Consider the following 25,210-nt stretch of genomic DNA (forward strand, 5'->3'; position numbering starts at 1 on the left):
GACACACCAAGCCGACGATCGGCCGTCTGGCCTCGTCGGGCAGTTGGTGGGCGTCGGTGAAACGCGTCGGTTCGGTGTGTTCCGCACGTTGGCTCACGTCGGCTTTCGTCGGGCTCGCGTCGGCCAAAGTTTGCCCGGTTCGACATGTTGAATCGGCGTCGGGCTTGTCGGGGCCGTCTGGGAAAGAGAGACCTCTGATTGGCTGTTCAGACACTGAATCAGAGCGCGTGGAGGACTTGAACGTGAAGTGACGTAACAAGCAAAGAAAATAGTCAAGAGGGAATCGGCTCGCTGTCATCATTTCGCAATTCGAAACCAACTATGGCTGTGTGGAACGAAGCTATTAAAGGCGAGCTGATCAATTTGATCCAAGACAGGCCAGCGCTGTACGTCATAATGGAAAACGCTATGCAAACCATGCAGCGGTTCTTCTGGGTTCTCTTCTTGGAATGAAAATACAGACTACTGCCATCTGCAGGTACGCCACGGTATATCTCCTTACACATGCGCAGAAAGCACCTTCTAGTTTGCAGTCGGCTTTCGTCAGTTCGGTGTGTTCGAGCTCAGTTTAATCGCCCAGACGCCCGCAGACGCAGCCGACTAGAGGCGACAAGACGGTCGGCTTTCGTCTGCGCTAGTTGGTTGGCGTCGGGTTGGTGTGTCCCGGCCCTTAGGTTTCATCAAAAATATCTTAATTTGAGTTCCGAAGTCAAAGGTCTTACGAGTTTGCAATGACATGGGGGTGAGTAATTATTGACAGAATTTTCATTTTGGGTGAACTTCCCCTTTAAATATTTTGAATAATTGTTATAACCCCAGCTAATGTTCTGTTGACATTGACACTTGTGTTGTTATGCTTTTTTTTTTTCAAAACATCCATTCATCCATCTATACATCCTTCCATCCTTCCTTCCATTAACCCTCTGTTATTTTCTAGCAGACATGCACTTTTCCAATGACTCAAATGCCTTTCCGATACAGCCTCAAATGTTGACCCATAATGCACTTTCTTGGTCTTATTGTAAACAATTAAATGTAATAACTTGAAAAGATTTTCCTTTCAGCTGATGAAGCTTTTTTGCTTTTAACCCCTTCTCTTTCTCTCCATACTGTTAATACCCACTTAAAGGTGACCTATTATGCCCCTTTTTACAATAAGTAATATAAGTCGCAGGTGTACCCAGAATGTGCCTGTCAAGTTTCATCTCAAAATACCCCATAGATCATTTATTACAGTTGAGGTCAAACGTTTACACCGCCCTTTCAGAATTTGCAAAATATTAATTATTTTACCAAAATAAGACGTGGGATCATACAAAATGCATGTCATTGTTTATTCAGTATGAATAAGATATTTCACATTAAATATGTTTACATATAGTTGAAGTATAAAAATGACCCCATTTAAAAGATTACATCTTTCAGGTCCCACACATTCTTTGGCTTTCCAGCATTTTTGTGTATTTGAACCCTTTCCAACAATGACTGTATGATTTTGAGATTCATCTTTTCACAACTGAGGGACTCATATGCAAATATTATAGAAGGTTCAAATGTTCACCGATGCTCTAGAACAGTGGTTCTCAATCCTGGTCCTGGGGGACCCCTGCTCTGCACATTTTGCATGTCTCTCTTATATAACACACCCGATTGAGATCATCAGCTCGTTAGTTCAGTTCATGGATCTCTCTCTTAATGTGGTGATAATCTCAATCAGGTGTGTTAAATAAGGGATACATGCAAAATGTGCAGAGCAGGGGTCCCCCAGGACCAGGATTGAGAACCACTGCTCTAAAAGGAATATCCATGCATTAAGAGCTGGGGGGTGAAAACTTTTTGAATTTGAAGATAAGGGTTAATGTAACTTATTTTGTCTGAATTTCCTCTGAAGGACAGTACTAAATGAAAAAATATATATATTTAGGCAAAATATTGAAAATGTACACATCTCCATTCTGTTCAAAAGTTTTCACCCCCTGGCTCTTAATGCATTGGTTTTCCTTTTGGAGCATCGGTGAGCGTTTGGAGTCCCTCAGTTATCCTCCATGTTGGAAGGGGTTGTTGGAAAGGGTTGTCTTTCAACTCAAGTCCTCTTTCATGTCTTATTGCGCTTAAACTGTCAAATACACACACATTTACACACATAAGTTACAAAAACTGTTGGTTATGTCTGTGAAGGTATAGAACTGGGAAGAAATTGCATGTTTATATTAGATTTGTGTGGCAGCAGCGTAATGTACAGTAAATAATGTACATCGTAATCAGAGGTTGCGTTAGACTGTTACATTGCCCGTCAATTTGACGGACAGGCTCGTAAAAATTCCGTCATAATTCCTTATCACCCGTCATTTTAATTTTCATATTTTAATTCTAACACATTTAATTGCATTTATTTTCGCGTTCACGTTTTAATTTTTAATATGTTGAAGAGAACAGATGAGACTGCTTAACTTTTTATGTTCAACACCACACCCCGCAGTGACATAGATTTTAATATATTATCATTTTAATGAGCAATATTGATCAGTAAATCCCAGTCGATCTTTTGGTCTATGCTGTTTTCAGTTGATGACTAACAAGTACATAGTGCGCCTCCCATCCAATAAATCGCAATGAAACAAAGTCTCAAATTTCAAATTCAATTTCATTAGGAAATTCAAGCAACAAATACGGTTTTGGCGCTCTTTAATGTGGCATGATAGATCGTTGTAGCTTCTTACTACTGCGCCTGTGCGTAATCAAACGCATAGCAAAAGGCAAAAGATTAGTAACAGTTTCTTTTTAGTTCTGGAGCAAGTGCTCTGTTGCCACACTGGAGCGCACTCGCCACCAACTGGACAGGGGTGGGAATTACAGCTAATAATTACACTAGATCACCCTCTGTGTAATCTGTCAAAGTGACGGACGGCCTTCAGATTTTTCCGTCAATGCAACACAAATTCCGTCAATGACGGATAATTTTTGGTTAACGCGACCTCTGATCGTAATGTACAGCAAAAACTGATGTGCAGTGGGTGAAAATATGCAGATTAAAGGGCAGTAATTTTGGGATGTGCTTTTTCACATTTTCTTGGTTGGTAGATGCATCTCGGCGACACGTTTATAGCACTTAAACACAGAAAAAGTCAGATTTTTTTATGATATGTCCCCTTTAAGTCACATTCTCCATTTTTTTCTCATTGAATATCTTGTTTAACAAAACCACAAAAGTTCAGACTAGACTTTTTGTTGTTGTTGATGTCTGACCAATGGCATATGGGAAAGTATTGGGAAACCTGTTTGAAAACAGTCTTTTTTCCAATTCCGATTGCTGGCACGGATGGCGCAGAAATCAGATATTTCAGCTTTTAATTTGACACGTATTTATGCAATCAGTATCAGAGTTTTTGTGTCATTTTGTTAATATGTGCACTGAACACAAGCATTCTCATGAATAAGTTCCTCTGCGCATTAAAGAATCTTAAATTGTACAAGAGTATGTAATTGCGTCCAGGCCAGTCCATAAATACACCAGATTGACCCTGTAATTAACCTCACCATGTGTCCTGTCTTAGCATAATCATGCGTCCAGCTGTGAGGGCATTAACATTCATGTTTTCTCTGAAACAAATAGACCAAAGCCTTTCAATGTCAAGGCAATATGTTCCAATAGTCTTGCGGGTCCTCGCCAAGCCAGTTCCTCTGGGTAAGACACCATTTACAAAGGATCGTGTCTCTTTTTTAATACTATTAAAATATAAATGAATGTCCATGCGTGTATAATTTTGTTATCAGCCTTTGCTGTTGCGCAGGTAACCAAGGTGACAATTGTGGCACCTGCTTTTTGAATATTATTGTAGTGCTCAAAATATTCTGACATGCTTTCCTCACGCTTACAGAATCTAAAGTAAGACCGGCCTCAGGCATTAGACACACTGTGTGATTGAGGGTAAGGTTTTAACCAATCAGAAATGGTTGGAAAATTTCATTTCTGCATCCAGATTTCCCCTTCGGAGAAATAGCGGTGGATGATCCAAACAACTCCTACGGCAGACCCCAAAACTGGAATATCACAACCGAACAGCCCCAGTCAAATAATCTCTATCACCACAGCACTGGCAGGGCCATATTCTGTGCCACGGACAGCCGCGGGTATCCAGCCTTTCTCTCCAACCAATCTTGGAGGACGAATGAAAGGGGCAACAGTTCCTAATTACGATCGCAGATCCATTTTTTAAAAGGACATGAAACAGAACTGCAGGAAAGCTTGAGGTATGAGACCACACAGCTATGAAAATCAAGATCTTTTGTTGGAGAAAATTAAGAAGTCTTGGCCTGAGGGTTCCCTCAATTTCAAATCAAATTGTTAAGTTCTCACTCACTCCAAGAACCTGCCCTAGTTAGAATTGATTTGGACTGCTTATCCTCACCATAAATGATAAATAATTCACAAAAGCACCATGAAGAACCGGACTTTTGGCAGAAGACACAAATGTTGTGCTTGAAATGCATATGAAACTATCAGTCTTTGTCTACTATTATATACACTACTGTTAAAAAATTTGGAGTCTGAATTGATTAAATGGATCAAAAGTGACAATAAAGACAATTATAGTGTTAAAAATGAGTTGTATTTTTGATCATCAATAGTAATCTTTCTTGAACAGCAAATCAGCATATTAAATTGATTTCTGAAGGATCATGTGACACTGACGACTGGGGTAGTGATGCTTGAAATACAGCTTTGCATCACAGAAATAAATTATATTTAAAAATATATTCAAATAGAAAACAGTTGTTTTAAATTGTAATAATATTTCACAATATTACTGTTTTTACGGAATTTTTAAGCAAATAAATGCAACTTTTTTTAACAAGACATTTTAAAAGTTTTACTGACACCGGAATTTTTTAACAGCAGTGTCAATTTTATTGGGATCTGTTTGAAACCTTTTTCACAGATAAAACCTTCTCTGAAACCTCTTTAGAAAAGAAGAAACCTCCTGAAGTATCATCAAAAGGTAAAAAGTGGACATTAAATTATTTATTTTTAATTATCTTGCTTACAAGGATAATGCATCTGGAGAAACCTAGGGTTCTGTGCAGCGTTTATACCTAGTGGGATTCGACCTTGAAACCTTCCAGTCACCAGCCCTGAGCCACTACACCATTTCACACCAGATCCACTTACAGGTATCATTTCTGTTTGCGCATAGCATTTTGTGACTTTCACAGAAGTCAGGGTTGATCCACTCACCGGGAGACGCCCAATTGTGGGCAAAAGAGAGAGAAAACACTTTAGATAACCTCAATTTCCGTCTATATGGCTGTTCAAACACCCCCCTGCCGGTATAAGAAAAATATGATGACTTGTGCTTCAAAGTCGCCATAGAGGATTGATTGATAAGGAAAAAGAAAAGAAAAGCTCTTTGACTCCGAGGCCCCCCATTGACCAAGGCAATATTCGAAGGCTCCCCATGTAGGCTAAGATATTTCCTCTGGTACAACTGTGTAATGATGACAAAGCTGCTTGTGTTCAGACCTTTTATGAACAGAAGTGACAGTAGATTAAAATAAATAACCGTGATGTCAGAAGTTTATATTTGAGCAAGTTTGTTTTGTAATCAAGTCAAATACTTTTAAGTATTTTAATAATTGTAGGCTATAATGTTTTATTATATTAACATGTTCTATGAAAATCATTTGAATTAATTATTTAAAGGTTAAAGCTTCAATATGCCATTCACTTCTTCTTCTTCTTTTTTTTTTCAGAAATTTTACTGATTTTAATTAAGCTTACAAACCCACTAGGGGACATGAGGATTAAATAAACTCACATGCATGTTTTAAACAAGGTAATCGTGTCAGTGTTAACAGATTAAAAAAAATACTCACAATATTCTAATCATCCCAGATCATCAGACTGCGAGTTGTGCGTCTTTGCGCGTCCTGACGCACTGTGTTGTGCTGCGCACAGCGCCATCAGATCCGCTCAGAAAGCAAATGCACCCGGTCTGGACTGCCAGGAGGACTTTCAGCAGAGCAGAAACACAGTCGTATCTGTTCATCTACGAGGATTGTCTACATACCATAGGCTACACAAGTTCTACAAGCATGAATGAGAAGCAGAGGATTACAACATAATGAGGGATGATTTTTAGATGCTTTACGAGGCACCACTGCGGGAGGCTGGAGAATCATCGGCTTGACAGTGAACAGATTTCCACGAGATTCCCACAGAGCGCTTGTGAGCGAGATGAACAACCCGCCGCTGTGATCGTGCACATGGAGAACGCGACCCACGGAGCGTAAACGCACACGCGAAGCCTTGTATTCTCTGCGCTTTGGACACTTTGGAAACATTTCTTACCGGATACTCTTATTCTTATTTTTAATTTATCTGTTTATATTTTGCATTAACACGAACAGACTCAAATTATGTTGAACTAAAGGGATTTTTGAAACACCTTATTTTGTAGGTAAGTTTGCATCCAATGCATCTTAAAAAACGCAAGAACAACTTTTCCGTTCAGAAAAGCTCTTGGTGGGTTTAGGTCCTTGCATGTGGTGCAGAATTTTGGGAGGGGAGCTTATTTATTATATTTAAGTGGGCTTTTATCACGTTCTAATTTTCATGACAGTAGGTTATGTTTAGGATTAGCATATCTGTGGATAAAATAAGCGAATGTAACAAGTTTTGTGATAATGTTTAAGTCTCAAAATCATTAATGCATTAACATTTTGTGCTTTTGTAGTGTGCTAAAACATGCAAAAAACTTTCAGAGACTTTAGGTCTGTTAGGTATAAAACATTATTATTATTATTTTTTTTGTATGTTTGTTTCAATTAGGCACAATTTTGTTTTGGTGAACGAGCCAGAGTAACTTTTCCGTTTAGGCTAAGTTGCACAGAAAAGCTTTTTTGATAATGCGTTGCATCCACCTGTTTTAGTTCATGCGCAGGCATGTGCTGCAGAATTTGGGAGGGGAGGCTGTTTATTATGTTTCAGTGGGCATACTTTTATTCATATTCTGATTCAGTACCTGAACATAATGAGTTTTGAATGTTTACAGCAGGATTCTCTGTGTCCAATGAACACAATCGCTTACACAGACTCTTACGGGGTTGATTGAGTTTTGGCCATGCATTTAAATAATTCATTCATGCATAATTGGGCTAAATTATATACGCAGCTGACTTATGGACAGTGGTCCAGTATGATACACCCATCTTTTTTTGTAAACAGGAGACGCTGGGGTGTGAATACGCTGTAAATGTGCGTTATCTATCTGTTTTTTCCAGTAACACTGCACGGACAGCTTCCTCTGTCTCCATCAATCCTTCTTTCGAGCTATAGGATGCAGCAGGAATGATCCCAGTCCAGCGCGTTAAAGCTCAGCCTCAGCTGTGGCATGTGAGCGCCGAAGCTCCTCCGTGGCTCTGGATGGTCCCGAACACCTCCGGACTGTGTAGGGTGGGTTCTGCTCCTCCGGTGCTCATCTCCTCTCGCCCTCCTCCGGTGATTCAGACGGTGTCGGGATGGCAGATGTCCTGCGATCCGTTTGTGCCTGTGATGCGCGCTGCCGCCGCGGAACCCGCGACCATCAGTCAGTTCAGTCTGCCCAGCGTTCAGGTAACAAGGCTTCACATGTGAATAAAAGCCGAGTTTCTCTACTGAGCTATGTCTTACATTTAATAAATGAATGAATTTAAGATCCAGTAGTACTGAAATATATAAATACTAAGTTTTGGTTCATAATAGTTTCTTTCTCTTCTCCTTTTTTTTGTTTTGCATACTGGGTATATTGAATTGATAAATATATAATAGCAACAATAATGAATATGATAATGCAGATAGCAATAGATATTCAGTCCCTCATGTTTTGGAGACCATTGTTACTTTTTAAAGACCCATGCCTTCTATTATTAATCTATCAGAATTTATATTGATATTTGATATGGTGTGCATGGCAATATGAAAATGTATGTAGGCTATAATAAATCACATGCATCAGAACTCCTAGTGGCTTCTTTTCACTATGACTGCTGTAAAGTTTTGTTGTAAAAGTTTTTGACTTGTACTCTGTAGCTGGAGGGTTAGGCTTTAGGACAGTTCAGAGTTACATAATGGCATTAAAAAGCTTTATAATTGTCCCTAAGGATAAGATTGTGTCTATAATATAGTTTATGACTTTAATTAATGTTTTAGCTGCAAATTGTTTAGATACATTACTGTTCAGCTTAACACTCAATATCCTGTTGATTATTTATATGAGTGAATAATTTTAGCAGTTGGTATTGAATTTGCAATAGAGCAAATACTGCATGGCTTAAAGACATTAAGATATCACCTTGATGCATTAAACAGTGCCATTTTCTTTCCTGTGTTGTGATGACATGATTTTGCATTGAAGCAGGAATCTAAATGCTCAAAGCTCAAGCTCAAGTTTTTTTTTTTTTTTAAACAGCCAGAAGCCTTTAGTTTGCATCACACCTGTGAGTAATGATTTGCTTCTCGCTGTTGAGATGTTAGAGAGAGAAACATTTTCATTCTAGAAAGCAGTTTATTTGGGTAAAAAAGAAAGAAAATATACACAGCCCTGTGGAAAAAGATGAGTCATACATATTTCTGGTCAGTTTTCAAAGAAAAGACTATACATTTTACATGTGTATGGTTCGTAAACTTGTAGGAGAGCATTTGGAAGATCTCAAAGGAAACAAACATAGACTAAAATCCGAATAAAATCGTATTTTGGCAACGCTGTCTTCACATGCTGTCTGAAATGTCTTATTTCTCACTTCTGAAGTCGTAATTATGAATTTGTCAAATTGAAGTACTTTGTTGTTGCCGGAAAGAATAGGAATAATTGAGGTTCACTGATTTCTTGCTGATTTCTTAGAAATGTTCTTAACTTTTTGAATCAAATGTCAAAAGATTTTTTTTTTAAGAATTCTCTTCTGCTCACCAAGCCTGCATTTATTTGATCCAAAACACAGCAAAGGCAGTAATATTGTGAAATATTTTTACTATTTAAAATAACTGCTTTATATAATATATATTTAAAATGTAATTTATTCCTGTGATCAAAGCTACATTTTCAGCATCATTACTCCAGTTTTCAGTGTCGCATGATCCTTCAGAAATCATTCTAATATGCTAATATGCTAATATGCTAATATATATATATATATATATATATATATATATATATATATATATATATATATATATATATATATTATCATCAATATTTAAAACAGTTGAGCATACTAACATTATACACTATACCATTCAAAAGCTTGGAATGAGTATAAGCAAGGATGCTTTTAATTGATCAAAAGTGATGAGAAAGACATTTGTAATGTTACAAAATATTTCTATTTCAGCTTAATGCAGATAAAAAATAAATGTTTCAGAGCAGCAAATCAGAATATTAGAATTATTTCTGAAAGATCATGTGACTATACAGTAATGATGCTAAAAATTCAGCTTTGAAATCACAGGAATAAATTACATTTGAAAATATATTAAAATAGAAAACAGTTATTTAAAATAGTAAAAATGTTTCAAAATATTACTGTTTTTACAGTACTTTAGATCAAATAAATGCAGGCTTGGTGAGCAGAAATGACTTCTTTAAAAAAAAAACATTAAAAATCTCACTGTTCACAAACTTTTGACTGGTAGCGTATATTTACTTTTTTCTTTTTGCACTAATCATTTTGGTCAAAAACATTAGCTTTTTGTGGTATTAGACAGTAATCCTATAGCAATTTGTGTATTTAAAGGATATGCAGCTGCTATTTGTGCAGTAAATGTAAATATACTGTAAATCACAAAACTAAGTTTAGTTTACATGACCAGTTTTAAATCACTGCTCAATAAGAAAAAGTACTCTTCATCTGAGCGTTTCGACTTGATTAAATCTTGAAACAATTTTATTCGAAGCACTAGCAGCTGCTAGAATATGCCTAATAATATGACCAGGGGAGAACTTAAAATGTGCAGTACAATATCTGATGCTGATAACATTTTATGAACATCATTTGAACTGATGCCAAAGCTTAAACTGTTAAAGCAGAAAATCTAAATTCTGTGCATCACCTCCCTTCAGCTCCACTGCTTCACCACTAGAGGCACTGCGCTCGAGATGACCCTCACATCCGCAGTTGCTATCCCCTCACGACTCAAACTCAGCGTGACATTTAATCTGTGTGCCGGGCAGAGGCATGATCACCACTGCTCCACATCCCCGGCATAGAGAACTTTGTGCTTTCACATCATTAAAGTGCCGTTCAGAGGAGGTGGCAAGCATGAACTCAGTAGCACTGCACTGGAACCAGAGAGAGAGAGAGACAGAGACAGTGGGAGAAAAGAGTATATTATTTAAACAGAGACTTTGAGTTGCAGACAGCCTTCAGAAGCCTTTGATTGACTGCTGCTGCAGAGAGGCATTGACGCAGAGCCAAGCGTGATAGAACACGATGTTAGAAGAAATAGAGTATAATCTGCAGAGAACTTGCTTAGCTTCAAAGTCCACATGTAAAGATGTCCACAACCCATTTATCCTTGTAGTATGATGTGTTTTTGAGAGATTGAAGTCTTTTAAGTACTGTATGAATGGTGGTTTGCATCAGGAATGGGCATTAAAATGGCCAGTTTTGATTTCATATTGACTTGAAATGATTGTTGTGTGCTTATACTGTTTGAAGGACGGCCAAAACAACATCCAGCAATGAAGATAATCTTGAATAGATGGCCTTCAGGTCATCGCAGTTTTATAAAAGATGGCTGATGAAGTCAAAATGGTTTGTTTTCCAACAAAAATAACTTTTTGTTATTTAGAAAACCATTTACGAACTGGTGATTCAGCGAACCTAAACACCAAAACTCTTGCACTCTTAAGAATAAAGTTCTCAAAGTTTTTTTTGTTTTGTTTTTTTTTTGCCACAGAAAAACCATTTTTGAACTTTCAGTGAACAGTTCTTAAAATAATTATTTTAATTTCTTTTAGAACCTTTAAGTACATTTTTCCAATATAACAAACCATTTTTGGACTGGAAAGCTTCCATGGATGTTAAAGGTGTTTCATGGAATCGTTGATTCCAACAAAAGAAGTCAATTTCCCAATCATCCCACAGTAGAGAACCACTAACAAGAGGATTTCTGTTCCAGAAACGTCTGCTGCTATAAATGTTATAAGGGAAAACATTTCATGTTTGCTGTTGCAAACTTATAATTTATTCTGTTGCAGTTGGTGAAGAACAGCAGGTGTTATGCCAAAAAGACTTCTATTACTTCCCCATAAACTCTCTGTAACCAAAATGTTTTCTTGACAGCTTTTGATTCCACCGAGGCCTAATTTAGTTCTTCACTTCTTCATGTTGAGATGGATCTGAACAGTTATCAGTGGTAATTTGTTCTTCTCTTCTGTTTTTTTTTTTTTTTGTCCCCAGTGGGAGATCCCGTCTAGGCCTCATGTGTTGGGTTTCCAGCCTTCTGCAAGTGTGGATCTACTTCCAGTGTTTCCTCATGTATACCGGACGGTCCTGCCTCCACACTATGGCAAGGGCTGGGTGGAAAAACGTGTGCCTGACTACAAGGTAAAAGAAGCATGCATGGTATTTGATTATATTTGGTTTTAAGGAGTGAATCTCACAGAACCTGTTAAGAATTTCATCTCAAAATTGACAAAAAACCATAATTGTTAGCCTATTTGTAGCAACATTAAGATGTTTAGCATTGTGATGTTATCTTATAATTTTCTTTCATTACTGATGCAAAGAGATTCATCCTGTTCAATGTTTAAATATGATATATACTACCAGTAAAAAGTTTTTGAACGAATATTTTTTATGTTTAAAAAAAAAAAAAAAGTCTCTTCTGCTCACCATGCTTGCATTTAATTGATTCAAAGTACAGCAAAACGGTAAAATATTTTTACAATTTAAAATAACTGTTTTCTATTTAAATATATTTTAAAATGTAATATATTTCTGGGATCAAAGCTACATTTTCAGCATCCTTACCCCAGTCTTCAGTGTCACATGATCCTTCAGAAATCATTCTAATATGCTTATTTGTGTCACGATTCAGGCAGGAACACACTAACAACGACGTAATAAAAAGTAAGAGTATTTAATAAATCCAATGGGAAACAGGCAGACACAGGAACACAAGGAGGTAACATTAAAGACCGACAGCATTATGGGGAAAACACACACACTAAATACACAGAAGGCACTCCCATACACTCCCAGAAGGCGCGTCCTCGTGCCGACAGACAGAAAAAAAAAAAAACAGTACAAAGTCTTAGGAGGGGGCTTTGGTGGAGGACGGACTCCCGGGAGGAGGGCACCAGATGGAGTCCAGGGTGGTGACGAAATAGTCCATGGAGGTGATGACGGAGGGAGGAGCCAAGGAGGTGACAGGAGGGGGCTGGAGCAGGAGGAGCCAGGTGGGACCCAGAACTCAGCTATGATGGAATCCCACGGTGGAGCCGATGGAGGGAGGAGCCATGGTGGAGGAAGGGCTGACGACTCCATGGGGCCGACCGACGGAGGCGGAGCAGGTGGTGGGAGAGCCCGAGGCGGAGACGGAAAGCCGATGATCTTGGGCGACACCGCGGATCCGGAGGACCAAGGCGGAACCCAAGGCTCTGGCGACCAAGGCGGAGATGGAGATCCGGAGGTCCATGGCGGAGCCGGAGCGACAGAGGGCCGAGGCTGTGCCCACGGGAGGGAGGAGGTCCACAGAGCCGGTGGGACGGAGCGACGAGGCACAGCCGGAGGAGTAGAGTCCAGAGGCGTCCAGGGCAGAGCCGGAGGGACGATGGAGCCCGGTGGAGCTGGTGGACCGACGGGCGACGGTGGAGACGAGGGAGCAGAGAGACGGGGTGGAGCCGCAGGGTCAGAGGGCCGAGGCGGAGTCCAGGACTCTGAGGCTGGAGGCGATGGTGAGGGATCCTCCAGCCATGACACCGATGGAGTCTGGCAGACCCGCGGCGAACCCACCGCACAGATGGTGGGCTGAGGGTGAGCAAGGGGACAGACAGAAGACAGCGGGGATTCTGAAAGGCTGGGCGGAACCAGCGGAGAATCAGGCAGAGACAGAAGAGGGAGGGTGGGTGGGAAATCCAGGCAGACAGGTATTTCCGTGACAAAGTCTATTAAATTCCCAGAGTTGTGCTCATGCTCACCCCCAGTGGTGGTGCAGTGGGCAGGGCTCTCTACCGCCCTCTCTTGCTCCACGAAGCACTCCACCATCGCAGATGTAATGGCTGGCTCTCGCATCTGGTCGGAAGTTTTGAGCCCATCGGCGCTCCATACTGCTGTCGCTCTGGGCTCGGGCTTCCCGTCTACGATGGGCTCAGGCTCGTAATCCGCGGGTCGGGGTGGCTGGCTGGGCTCTGGGTCTGGAGTGGCACTGACGAGGTTCTCCTGGGAACGGGTGGAAAATGAGGGTTTGTTTCTCGTCAGTGTCCACTCCACAAACGCGGCGAAGTCCGCTCGAGGGCTGTCCTCGGACAACGGCGCTCTGCATGACGCGTTGAGGCTAGCGTCATAGAACGCACAGAGCGCATCGCCCGGATAGCTGGTGGTGTTAGCTACAAGCTGGAACATGAGCGTAAATCCCTCGAGCGGTAAATCCCCCTGCTTCAGCCGGAGCAGGATGAATTCTGGACGTAGGAAGGAATCCATGGGGAAAACACAACGGAAACAAAAAGACTGGGAAACGCAAACGAGAAATAAAAACGGGGTATGACGCAAAAAAAAAAACTTTTTTGGTCGGTCTTTCTGTCACAATTCAGGCAGGAACACACGAACAACGACGTAATAAAAAGTAAGAGTATTTAATAAATCCAATGGGAAACAGGCAGACACAGGAACACAAGGAGGTAACATTAAAGCCCCACTAAGTAACTTTTTTTTTTACCTTAAAATAATGTTTCCGAACTCATGTCAGTGGTTCATCAACTCATAACAGGGTGAAACGGCACTTTCGTATTCGCTTTGCGACCCTCTATCAGCCATAACAGCACTATGTAAGTTTGGGTCGTCGGGTCGCGGTTTTGTAGTTCAAATGAGACTACAAATGCGACTTGCTTCACGGCAGGCTTCACAAAAGGTTTTCATACTTTTATAAAGTCATACAACATACTCTACCTTGTCACTGGACATCGTTATTTCCAAAGCCGGTCCTGGATAGCCTTTCAAACAAATAACGTGCATGTGACACGACGGTAGGCTAAATTATTTACGACAGCGGTAATGTACAATTCCGCTTCTAACCTGTAGAGGGAGCATTGAGGGAAAAGTTACTTAGTGTTGCTTTAAAGACCAACAGCATTGAGGGGAAAACACACACACTAAATACACAGACTGATTACACATCCAGGTGGAGACAATGAGGGAGAAGCCAAAACACCCAGATCTGCGGGGGGAATTGATGGGAGAAACCAAACTAAAAGTTCGGGGGTGTGACAATTTGCTGTTCATGAACATTTTATTTATTTTTTTATTATCAATATTTAAAACAGAGTATTTTTTTTCACGATTCTTTAATGAATAAAGATTCAAAGATCAGCATTTATCTGAAATAAAAAGCTTTTGTAACATTATACACTATACCATTCAAAAGCTTGGATTATTATTTTTTTTTTTATTCGGAAAAATAAATTATATGAATACTTTTATGTAGCAAGGATGCGTTAAATTGATCAAAAGTGATAATAAAGACATTTAGTTTACAAAGGATTCTTCTGAACTTTCTATTAATCAAATAAACCTGGAAAAAATTCTACTCAGCTGTTTTCAACATAATAATGAAAATAGTTGTATTTATTTATTTATTTTGAGCAGCAAATCAGAATATTAGAATGTTTTCTGAAAGATCATGTGACTGGAATAATGATTCTAAAAATGTAAATTTTAAAATATATTCAAATATATTCAAATAGAAAACAGTTATTTTAAATAGTGAAAATAGTTCAATTATTTCAGTTTTTTGTACTTTGGATCAAATAAATGCAGGCTTGGTGCGCAGAAGAGACTTTTTAAAAAACATTACAAATCTTACTGTTCAAAAACTTTTGACTGGTAGTGTATTTAAGTTGTGAAATATGTAAGTATTTATATATAAAGTATTTAATAAATGTAAATTTATATATCAGTGATTCTGAAGAGGCATTATATATAATTTAATAATATTCTATATTAGTATATTACATGCAAAATAAGATTTAAATAAATAAATAAAAAATGCAATTAACCCGAAGAGGCATTATTTTCAAAATTAATTTTTATATTAAATTTTTTTTTTCTTAAGATGTGTTTAACCAAGGAACAAATGTTTGCAAAAGCTCCATTGCTATTTATTAACAGCTCATACATTTTCATACAAAATTCTAGTGTATATTTAATGTGAAACTCGTATCTGCTCACGGGCATGTAAGAACAACTGTTCTGGGGAAACTTTTTTGTCATTCTGTAACAGATTTCCTTTGTCTCATTTACAGTTTTATCTAAACAACACCTTAGCTCTTGAGACCACCTGGATCAGTCCAGAGGAAATGGGAATTTTCCAGCGTCAGGAAAAGCCACTGCTGAGGACAAATCAAACGGCGTTGAGCATATGTAGGCCAGCTGCAGCCTCCAGGAATATCCACACTCTACTTTTGACACCCAGGCGCGTTTCAGGTAGGAGGGAGAATTTATGATCCCAACACCCATTTTCCTACCTTTGTGATTCTGGCTCGCTGTTTGGCTAACATTCATCAGGGGGGCTTTATAAAAGCGCTTTCTGTTTTCTATTTACTCCCTAGACTCTTTCAGGTTCCGCTTCTAGTTTCTTTTTAAACAGCTTTTCCTTTGTAGCCTAAATCTTCTTATTTAACTTGATGTAACAATATCAGAGGATTGTCAGCTGAGATTTTACGGAGCGCATAACCGAAGCGAGGCTGTCACTCCCTCCGTCTGTGTGTTTGTGTGTAGGAAGAGAGGCGGTTCGATTTGTGTGAAACTGAAATTGCTTCAAATTTTAGCTCTTTTTCAATCATAGTGTGGTATAATCAACTAGAGCATGCACTGAAGACTGCTTAAGAGGCTGTAATGAAGACCCATAATGAGTATGCAGTAAAAAACGAATTATTCTATATTTATGGTAATCTGACAATGTATACTACACATCCTAGGGTCATTTCTGTTTTGCGGTACCTTTTGAACCCTGTACCTTTTTTAATACTAAATAATGCATGTGGTTAAACTGTAGTGTTTCTATAAATGAGTATAGCTGACCCTTTTATCCCTCTGTGGCTGTTATTATGCATTATAAATAAGTTTTTAAGACATTTCCAGAGTGCAGACTTTGGAAAAAATGTGAGATTTCATACATTTATTTACACAACTGACCAACACAATCTCATGGCAAATTGTAACTATTTTACTTTTTCGTGAATTGGATAATTTTTATGAATTTGTATGATTTTTTTCATCATTTGTTTTATTCCCCAGTAATCTTTTGTTTAGGGTTGGACCTTAGCTTAGCTTTTAGCTTCATGCTTTGATCGATAAACCCTGAATTTAGTGAGAAGTAGGCCTAGTTTTTACATAATTCATCAAAATGGCGGCGACTGACAATATCGCGTGACAAAAAGTTGTGATATACAGTCAAACCAAAAATTATTCAGACAGGAAATATACTTTTTGATATTTTTTTTGACTAGTGGGTGCAGGACACTATCCACTGGTTTCACAAACAAGGATTAAGCCTAATACCCAGACATTCTTCATACAGTAAATTTTTGACTTAAGTTTTTCTTGAATTTCTACTGCAACCTTTTTACACCACAGACTGAACAAAATTAAGCATTGATTGGTAATTGGTCAATAAAATATTGATAGTTGTGTAAACATTGTCTGGACTTTTGGTTGACTGTAATCTATTACATACCTTTCTATCAAAGTTATCTGACATTATCAAGATGAATTTGTTCTGACAGTTTAAATCTCACAGTTCTTACAATTTGTGTCATATTTTATTACCATTTTCTAAACTATAGGGAATGAACTGAGATAATGTAAGAAATGTTGAAGGTGCCTGAATAAATTTAAAGTAGGGCTTTCACGATTCCTCAAAAAAAAAAAAAAAGAAAAAAAAAAATTGGCGATGTCGAGTAAACTCCATCTCTGCATACTGCTGAGTTTAGGTTTATTATAGCATTCATTGGTAACTCAACTTGCGCTGTTTCATCAGATTTGAAAGGTAAATTATTTATAAAACTACGCAAACACATGAGAATACATCATTATTTACTCAATTTGCTAACTGGTTATCGTGATTTCAAAATAAAAGTTTAAACCCTCACTCTGTGTTTACACATCTATCTATCTATCTATCTATCTATCTATCTATCTATCTATCTATCTATCTATCTATCTATCTATCTATCTATCTATCTATCTATCATCTATCTATCATCTATCTATCTATCTATCTATCTATCTATCATCTATCTATCTATCTATCTATCTATCTATCTATCTATCTATCTATCTATCTATCTATCTATCTATCTATCTATCTATCTATCTATCTATCTATTTGTCGATCTATCTATTTGTCTATCTACCTATCTGTCTATCTATCTGTCTATCTACCTATCTATCTAATACAACAAACCATTCAACCACTGGAAAACTGTAGTATGTGGGAGTATTTGGCCGCTATTCGCGGAGAATTTAGTAACGTCAATGATTCTAATAAGCTCAGGCCGGTCGCGTTCGTCTCGTGCCCGCTCAATTTGTGATCGGTCGTCCTGATTGCCACTCCGCCCCTGTAATACATTACGTATTTTAACAGCTTTGTTCGATAAAACTATATGATTACTTGCTTTTGATACTTAATTTGAACTAATTATCATTGCCTCATTTCTATATGTGACCCTGGAACACAAAACCAGTCATAAGGGTCAATTTGTTTTTTTATTTTGAGATTTATACATCATATGGAAGTTGAATAAATGAGCATTCCATTGAATTGTATGGTTTGTTGGGATGGGACAATATTTGGCAGAGATACAACTATTTGAAAATCTGGAATCTGAGAAAATCGTCTTTAAAGTTGTCCAAATGAAGTTCCTAACAATGCATATTACTAATCAAAAATAATTTTGAACCATACAATGTATTTTTGGCTATTGCTACAAATATACCCGTGCTACTTAAGTAAGTATCTTAAGTAATTATAAAGGCTATTGCTCACTTTAAAATTAGGTCTATTTTTATTATCCGATTACTCAATTAATCGACAGATTATTCGACCGATTACTTGATTATTTAAATAATAATTAGTGATAGCCCTAATATGAAGATGCTCAAATGTGAACATTTTGTGTTGATTAATTATATTTTGGCCATATCTGTTTATTTATTTATTTTTTTTTTTTTTTTAAAGATGTTCTCCTTTAATTACGGTGTTATCTTTTGGTATACATGTAACAATAATGTGTGATTTACTGGAATGCATTGAGTTTAGTAGTGGGCAATTTGGTATTCATGCCTTTAGCTGTTGACTGTGTATTTAAAAAAAAAAACAACAACAACAACTATGCCTGATTGGGAAAGGAATATATAATATACAAAATAGCTTAAACAGGTTAGCAGTCTGATTAACCTAAATGTATGTAATTCGCAAAGATGAAGGCGATTACATGCTGGCACTTGCAACTGCAAGAATTTTATGTTCATGACTTTTGTTTTTTTTCCATAATGGCATAAAAACACAAGATGCTCTTGCTAAATCAAGCCGCCATATTTTGGTGACAGTGAAATGTGATTTACAGTAACGTGTTGAGTTTGGAAGTGAAAAATTAGTCAAACTAATTAGTTTAGCCAAAAGCAAAATGGTCTGAATTGACTTGTGATACAGTTTGATTCATTCAGGGACCTTTGAATGAGTCATTTTTTTTTTTTTTTTCGTTTTGAAGTCTGAAATCTTAAGTTTAAAAACTGTTTTTTTTTTCTTTTTTTTTTTCATGTAGCTTACTTTACTGAGTTATCCAGTCACAAAAAGACCAAGAGACCAAATTCCCTTCAAGATACATTTAAGACAGATGAACAGCATCTAAAGGGGTTTAAACTTTAAACTAAGTTGCAAACTTTGCTCCTTGCAAAAGAAACATCAGCATGCAGAAGTCTGTCAGCTCCACAGTCCAAAAACGAGTAAGTAGTAGCACGGGAATACTAGATCAGATCTATTTTGTGGAGATGCGTTTATGTGGCCGAGTGTGAAATGCACACACACCCAGCAATCCAATCGATCAAAACGCATGAAGTGACCCCTTAAAATATTCCCCCAAGTTAAATTTACCCACAGTGAACAAGTTAAATTGAAAACAGACCAGGGATTCAGACGCAGCTGAGCGGTGTATCATATAGCGCTGCATTTAATTCCGAACGCTCTTGCCCTCCAGCAGAGAGACAGTGTTACACCTGTGCTCTTCCCTGATCATAAGTCTTTAGCTGCAGACACTTTCAGGTAGGCAGTGATGAATTAGATTGCAGATGCACTCATGTGCCATTCAAAGATTAGTCCTTGAGAGATGAAAAGTTCACTCCTGTAGAGTGTTTTCTCTCTTTCAGATGGCAAAGTCTATAATGAGGGGAAGTGAATGGAATATCTTAGCGGCACAAGCTCTCTGAGACTGAGGCTGAACTGACGGTACAGATTTGACCTTTGCTACTACGCTTTTACATGTTTAACACTTCAAGTGTGCTTAAGAATAGAGCAGAGCTTTGAAAAGTATTAATAAAGCCAATAGATATTCTGAATAATGTTAATGTTCTCCTGGAATGCTTCAGTTCTTCTTGACTTCAGAGATATAATCAATTTCACTTGAAAAGCTCAACTTCTTGTAGTAAGCAGGGAAAATGTACTAATACTGCTTACTGTAAATGGTTTTTGACAACCTAACGCCCATACAATTATTTAGCAAAAGAATACGACTCTCTTATGAAGAATGCATAAATGCAGATATACATTTATATTTTTATTATATATTAAACATGTATTTATAAATGTTTAGTGGTCTGTTCAGACAGGACTTCTTATGCACAAATATTACATCTACTACTACTAATGTATATCTAATTATTGCTGAAAATAGTGTTATATAAAATATATGATTAATTATGATACTAGATATTATTATATAAATAATTAATTATAAATACACAGATTTTCGAGGTTGAATATTATATTTAAAAACAGCATTGTGTATAGATAAAATACATAAATGAATTAAATACATTTTAATAAAATGTTATAAAATTAAATAAAATCATAATATAAATAATGCTAATACTAATAATACATATCAAATAATGGCAGAAAATAGTATTACATAATTCATATTACTAAATATAAAACATTTTATTATATGAATTAATTAATTGTAAATATATAGATTCATAATCATAATAAATAAAATAAAACAACAACAATGATTATATATATATAAATGATAAATATATATATAAAACGAGTGTCATATAATAAGAAAAATAAACTATGTATAAATGAAATGCATAAAGTAATTAAATTAATGTAAATAAAACAATAAAATAAAATATAAATTATTATTATTATGGATAATAACAATACTACATGTATAATAATAGATAGTATTATGTGATTATGTTATTATTAAATATTATATTATTATTAAATATAATAATAAATAGTATTATATAAAATAATGAATGAATTAATTATAAATATATCGATTTTTTAGGTTGATTGCTATATTAAAAAAGTATTGCATACATAAAATACATAAATGAATTAAATAAGTTTCAATAAAAAAATAATAATAATAATAATATTTTGTATTATTATTATTATTATTACATAAATTAATTGAAAATATTTTTAAATTAAAGTATTGAGTTAAGATAACTGTGATACATATTACAAAAAAAGTGTTATATAACGTAAGTGTTTAATAAGAAAAGTAAAGTAATCTTTTATGAATGAACATGCAATTTATTATATTTTGAAAGCTTAACATTATCTATCAGGCCTTTTTTAATTTAATGTATTTCAATTTAGCGTATAAGACAGCACTTATATGTTATTTCTGAGCCCATTCTGAAGATGTCACATTCTGTTTTGTCTTCTTGTGAGAAAGTCGGCCGCTCAAGGTTGTCATGATATTCTTTGGCAGTTGTGTCAGGCTGAGTTAGACTGTCTGTGAAAAGAGCTTTCTCTCTAAATACTGTCTCATTTTCTCCACCTCTGAGTTTTTGTCTTGCTTTGTGGACCTTAACTAAATTAGCAGTGCGTTTGCTTGTGCTTAAAACGTTGTACATCAATGTTACCTTTGCTGTAAATGTGCCTTTGATGCCTTAACTTGCACTTTAGGTAAGAAGCTCATTTAGAGAACAGATCTGTGTGTATAGGCCACCCAACTATGTCCAATATAGTTCATAGGCAAGCAAAAACTAGGAGAGTTTGTCCTGACAGTATGAGAGAGACTATACAGTAAATGTATGTGTGTGAGTGTGAGTGTGCAATACTTTTTTAACACTGAAACACACTGGTGTGTTTCGACTAGCAACTGAGCTTTGAAAAATGGTCTCTTTCTACAGCTGATGACAGTTAATCTCTCGCTCAAGTTCAGAGTCTCTCCACAGGCGAAGCAGTAACCCAGTTTGAGTATCTCCAACCTGCAATGTACATCTGTACCCTACAGTATCTGTATGAAGATAGAGAACACTGATTTAAAGGTTTCCTTTCAGTCAGATAAATGAATGAAATGAAACTTTTGGCTGGAATCAGATCTAGACTCAAACTCAGCATTAGGACTGTTTTCAAATTCAAATCAATCAAATTGAATTGGAAATCAACTACTATACTCTATATGTGTTGCTATTGCATGATTTAAAGAAACAGGGTACTCACATGTAAAATTCTGTCATCATTTATGTGAGAAACATACAAAAAGTAAGTCATTATTCACTTAAAATGTCTCAAAACTGATTCTATTGGGTTATTGCATTCAACAACATTGCAAAAAATGATTTTCTTATTTGGATTTTTTTTGTCTCGTTTCTAGCCGAAATATTTAAAAATTCTTAAATCAAGAAGGATTTATTAGGATGAAGGATGAGTAAAAATGATTGTCTTGTTTTCAGAATAATGCTTGTTCTAAGCAAAAACTCACTTAATTTTGAGTGTCGTTTTCTGAAAACAAGAAAATAATTTTATACTTGTCTAGAAAATCCTTCTTGATTTAAGAATTTTTATATATTTTGTCTGGAAACTAGACAAAAATCTAAGTAGGAAAAGTTGAATATGGACACAAATGTGATTTCAGAGCTTCAGTAGAGCGAAAAATTATCCCCGAAATTTGGGAATTATCCCAAAAGTTTAGGATTTTAAATATTTTTTTGAAGTTACTTATGCTCACCAAGGGTGCAATTATTTGATTAAAAATACAGTAAAATAGCATTTTTTTAAAATATTATTACAATTTAAAATACTTTTTTTTAATATGCTGCTCATTTTGTATTATTATCAATGTTAAAAACAGTTGTGCTGCCTAATATTTTTGTGGAATAGCATTATAAATGTCACTTTAGGTCAATTAAATGCATCCTCACTAAATAAAAGTATTAAAATAAAATAAAATTTTATATCGTCCAATTTTTATTTTTTTCATATAGTTTTTTAGTTTAAATCTTCTAATTCTGACTTTTTCATAATTCTGAGTTTATGTCTTGAAATTCTGCCTTTTTCTCAAAATTCATTGTTTATATCTTGCAATTTTGATGTTTTTTTTCTCAGGATTCTGAGTTTATACCTCACACTTCTGCCCTTTTCTCATAATTTTTAAGTCTAAATATTCCCATTTTTAATACTTTTTCTCTGAATTCGAAGTTTCTTTCATGCAATTCTTACTTTTTTTCATAATTCTGAGTTTATGTCTCATAATTCTGACTTTTATCTCAGAATTGTCAGTTTATGTCTTGAAATTCTGCCTTTTTCTCAAAATTCATAGTTTATATCTTGCAATTTTGACTTTTTCCCTCAATTTTGAGATTATATATTGAAATTCTGACTTTTCCACAGAATTCTGCTTTTTTTTTTCTCTCAAACCAATTAAATGATAATAATAAAAAAATAAAGAATAAAAAAAAAAAATGAAAATAAATTAAAATAGCTTTAAGTTTGCACCATAACAGCAACAACACGCTGGACAAGAAATGAATCTCTACACATGAGCAGGTATATGAGCTTCAGTATTGTGCTCTTAACGTACCCATTGAGGTTTTGAGGTGACAAAGAAAATATTATGATGGAAATAACAGATGTGGGTGTAAAGTAAAGTCTGCTGCCATCTGTCAAAAACTTCTACGGTTTGTGGTTGCGTCTGTACGCTTCATAACCCAAAAATCATATCTCTACACCTCATAACCCAAAAAGCAGCAGCCTGTTTCTGTGGCTGAAAAATATTGAGATGGGAGAGAACTACTTGTTTCTCCTGCATATATCGATGCAAATCAGTTTATTGTGACTGATGCTTTTGTGATGTATCCTGAACATCTTTTTTAGAGCCGTGCCTACTGGGCTAAAAACTGAGGTATATATTTAAGGTGAGATATATGATTATTGTTATGTTCTTGCATGCTATGAAGGTCACGAATGAGAAAACAACTTATATTTTATACTTACATTTAATGGAATGGAAATTTTTCTGGAAGCCCATAAACTATTATCATATATTCAGGAATAGGTTATAAGTGTGCAGTGTGATTAAAATTAAGCTTGTGTGATGAAAAAAATAAAAAAGGAAATTGAAACTTTTTCTTTCCCAATTTTGTGTTCAAATTTTGTTTTTTTTTCCTTTGTTTTCTGTTTAGTTTTTTTGTTTTGTGACTTTTTTCTCACAATTGCAAGTTTTTATTTCACAATTCTAAAAAAGTCCAAATTGTGAGATATAGTTGCTAATATTGTAATTGCTAAAATTTTTTCCCACCACAGAATCAAAAAGTAATTTTTACAATTTTTGCAAAAAATTTTTTGTCACAATTCCGACTTTCTTTCTTGCAATTCCAAGTTTATATCTTGCAATTCTGACTTTTGTTTCTTATAATTTTGAGTTTATATCTTGTAATTCCGAAAATGTTCCTCATAGTTTTTAAGCTTATATCTTCCAGTTCTGCCTTTTTTTCTTAGAATTCTGAGTTTATATCTCAAATTCTGCCTTTTTTCTCAGAATTCTGAGTTTATGTCTCACAGTTATAACTTTTTTCTCACAATTTTTAAGTTTATGTCTTCCAATTCTGACTTTTTTGTCATAGAGATAAAGTTTATATCTTGCATTTCTGACTTTTTTCTCAGTTTTAAAAGTTTATATGTCACAATTCTGAATTTTTTCCTCTTAGTTTTTAAGTTTATATTTTGCAATTTTGACTTTTTCCCCACAGATTTCTGAGTTTATATCTCATAATTCTGACTTTATTCTCATCATTTTAAGTTTATATATTCCAATTCTGACATTTTTTCTTACAATTCTAAGTTTATCTCGAAATTCTGCCCTTTTTCTCAGAATTCTGAGTTCATGTCTCGCAGTTATAACTTTTTTTCTTAGAATTCTGAGTTTATATCTCACAATTCTGACTTTATTTTCAGTTTTAAAGTTATCGCAATTCGCAATTATGTCTTTTTTCTTCGAAATTTGAGAATATATCTTGCAATTTTGAAAAAAGTCTGAACTGTAAGATATACATAGAATTGAGGGGGAAAAGTCTGAATTGTAAGATAACCTATTGCCATTACATTTAAAAAAAATGATCTTTTACTAGCTTCGGAACTGATTTGTAAAAAAAAAAAAAAAAAAAAAACACTTAAAACTGTTCTTTAAATATGCAGAACTTTACTTTTATAACTCTTTTGGGGCATAAAATAAGCATTCATCCCGTCTGGTGCCTGTCAGTTTTTTAGGCCACAGTCAAGTTTGCCTTAGAATTAAAAGTTGATCTTTAATCTGGAGAATTACAAAATCTTCTTGATCTTTGTCTTCACCTTTGATGAGCTTAGCTCGACATAAAGGTGAATGGATCAAACCATTTTTTTTAAACACACCCCGGCGTCAGTTACAAAGCGATAGTTATTCACCCTCAGCGCAGCAAAGCTTTGGGGAAAATCTGAACTTCAGAAGTTAGACGG

The 25,210-nt window shown here is 35.8% G+C and overlaps 1 protein-coding gene across 1 annotated transcript in view; it reads left to right on the plus strand.

Moving 5' to 3' along the window:
• Window positions 1-6,006: 6,006 nt before the first annotated feature.
• Window positions 6,007-25,210, plus strand: part of tcerg1l (transcription elongation regulator 1 like) — a 42,529-nt gene continuing 23,325 nt past the window's right edge. Inside the window, exons 1-4 of the mRNA XM_073827933.1 lie at window positions 6,007-6,458; window positions 7,282-7,612; window positions 11,437-11,583; window positions 15,498-15,678. Of these exons, the coding sequence (XP_073684034.1) occupies window positions 7,349-7,612; window positions 11,437-11,583; window positions 15,498-15,678 (592 nt within the window). The 5' untranslated portion in view covers window positions 6,007-6,458; window positions 7,282-7,348. The remainder of the gene's footprint in view (window positions 6,459-7,281; window positions 7,613-11,436; window positions 11,584-15,497; window positions 15,679-25,210) is intronic.

Source organism: Garra rufa, chromosome 22, assembly GCF_049309525.1.
Source record: "Garra rufa chromosome 22, GarRuf1.0, whole genome shotgun sequence".
NCBI lineage: Eukaryota > Metazoa > Chordata > Actinopteri > Cypriniformes > Cyprinidae > Garra > Garra rufa.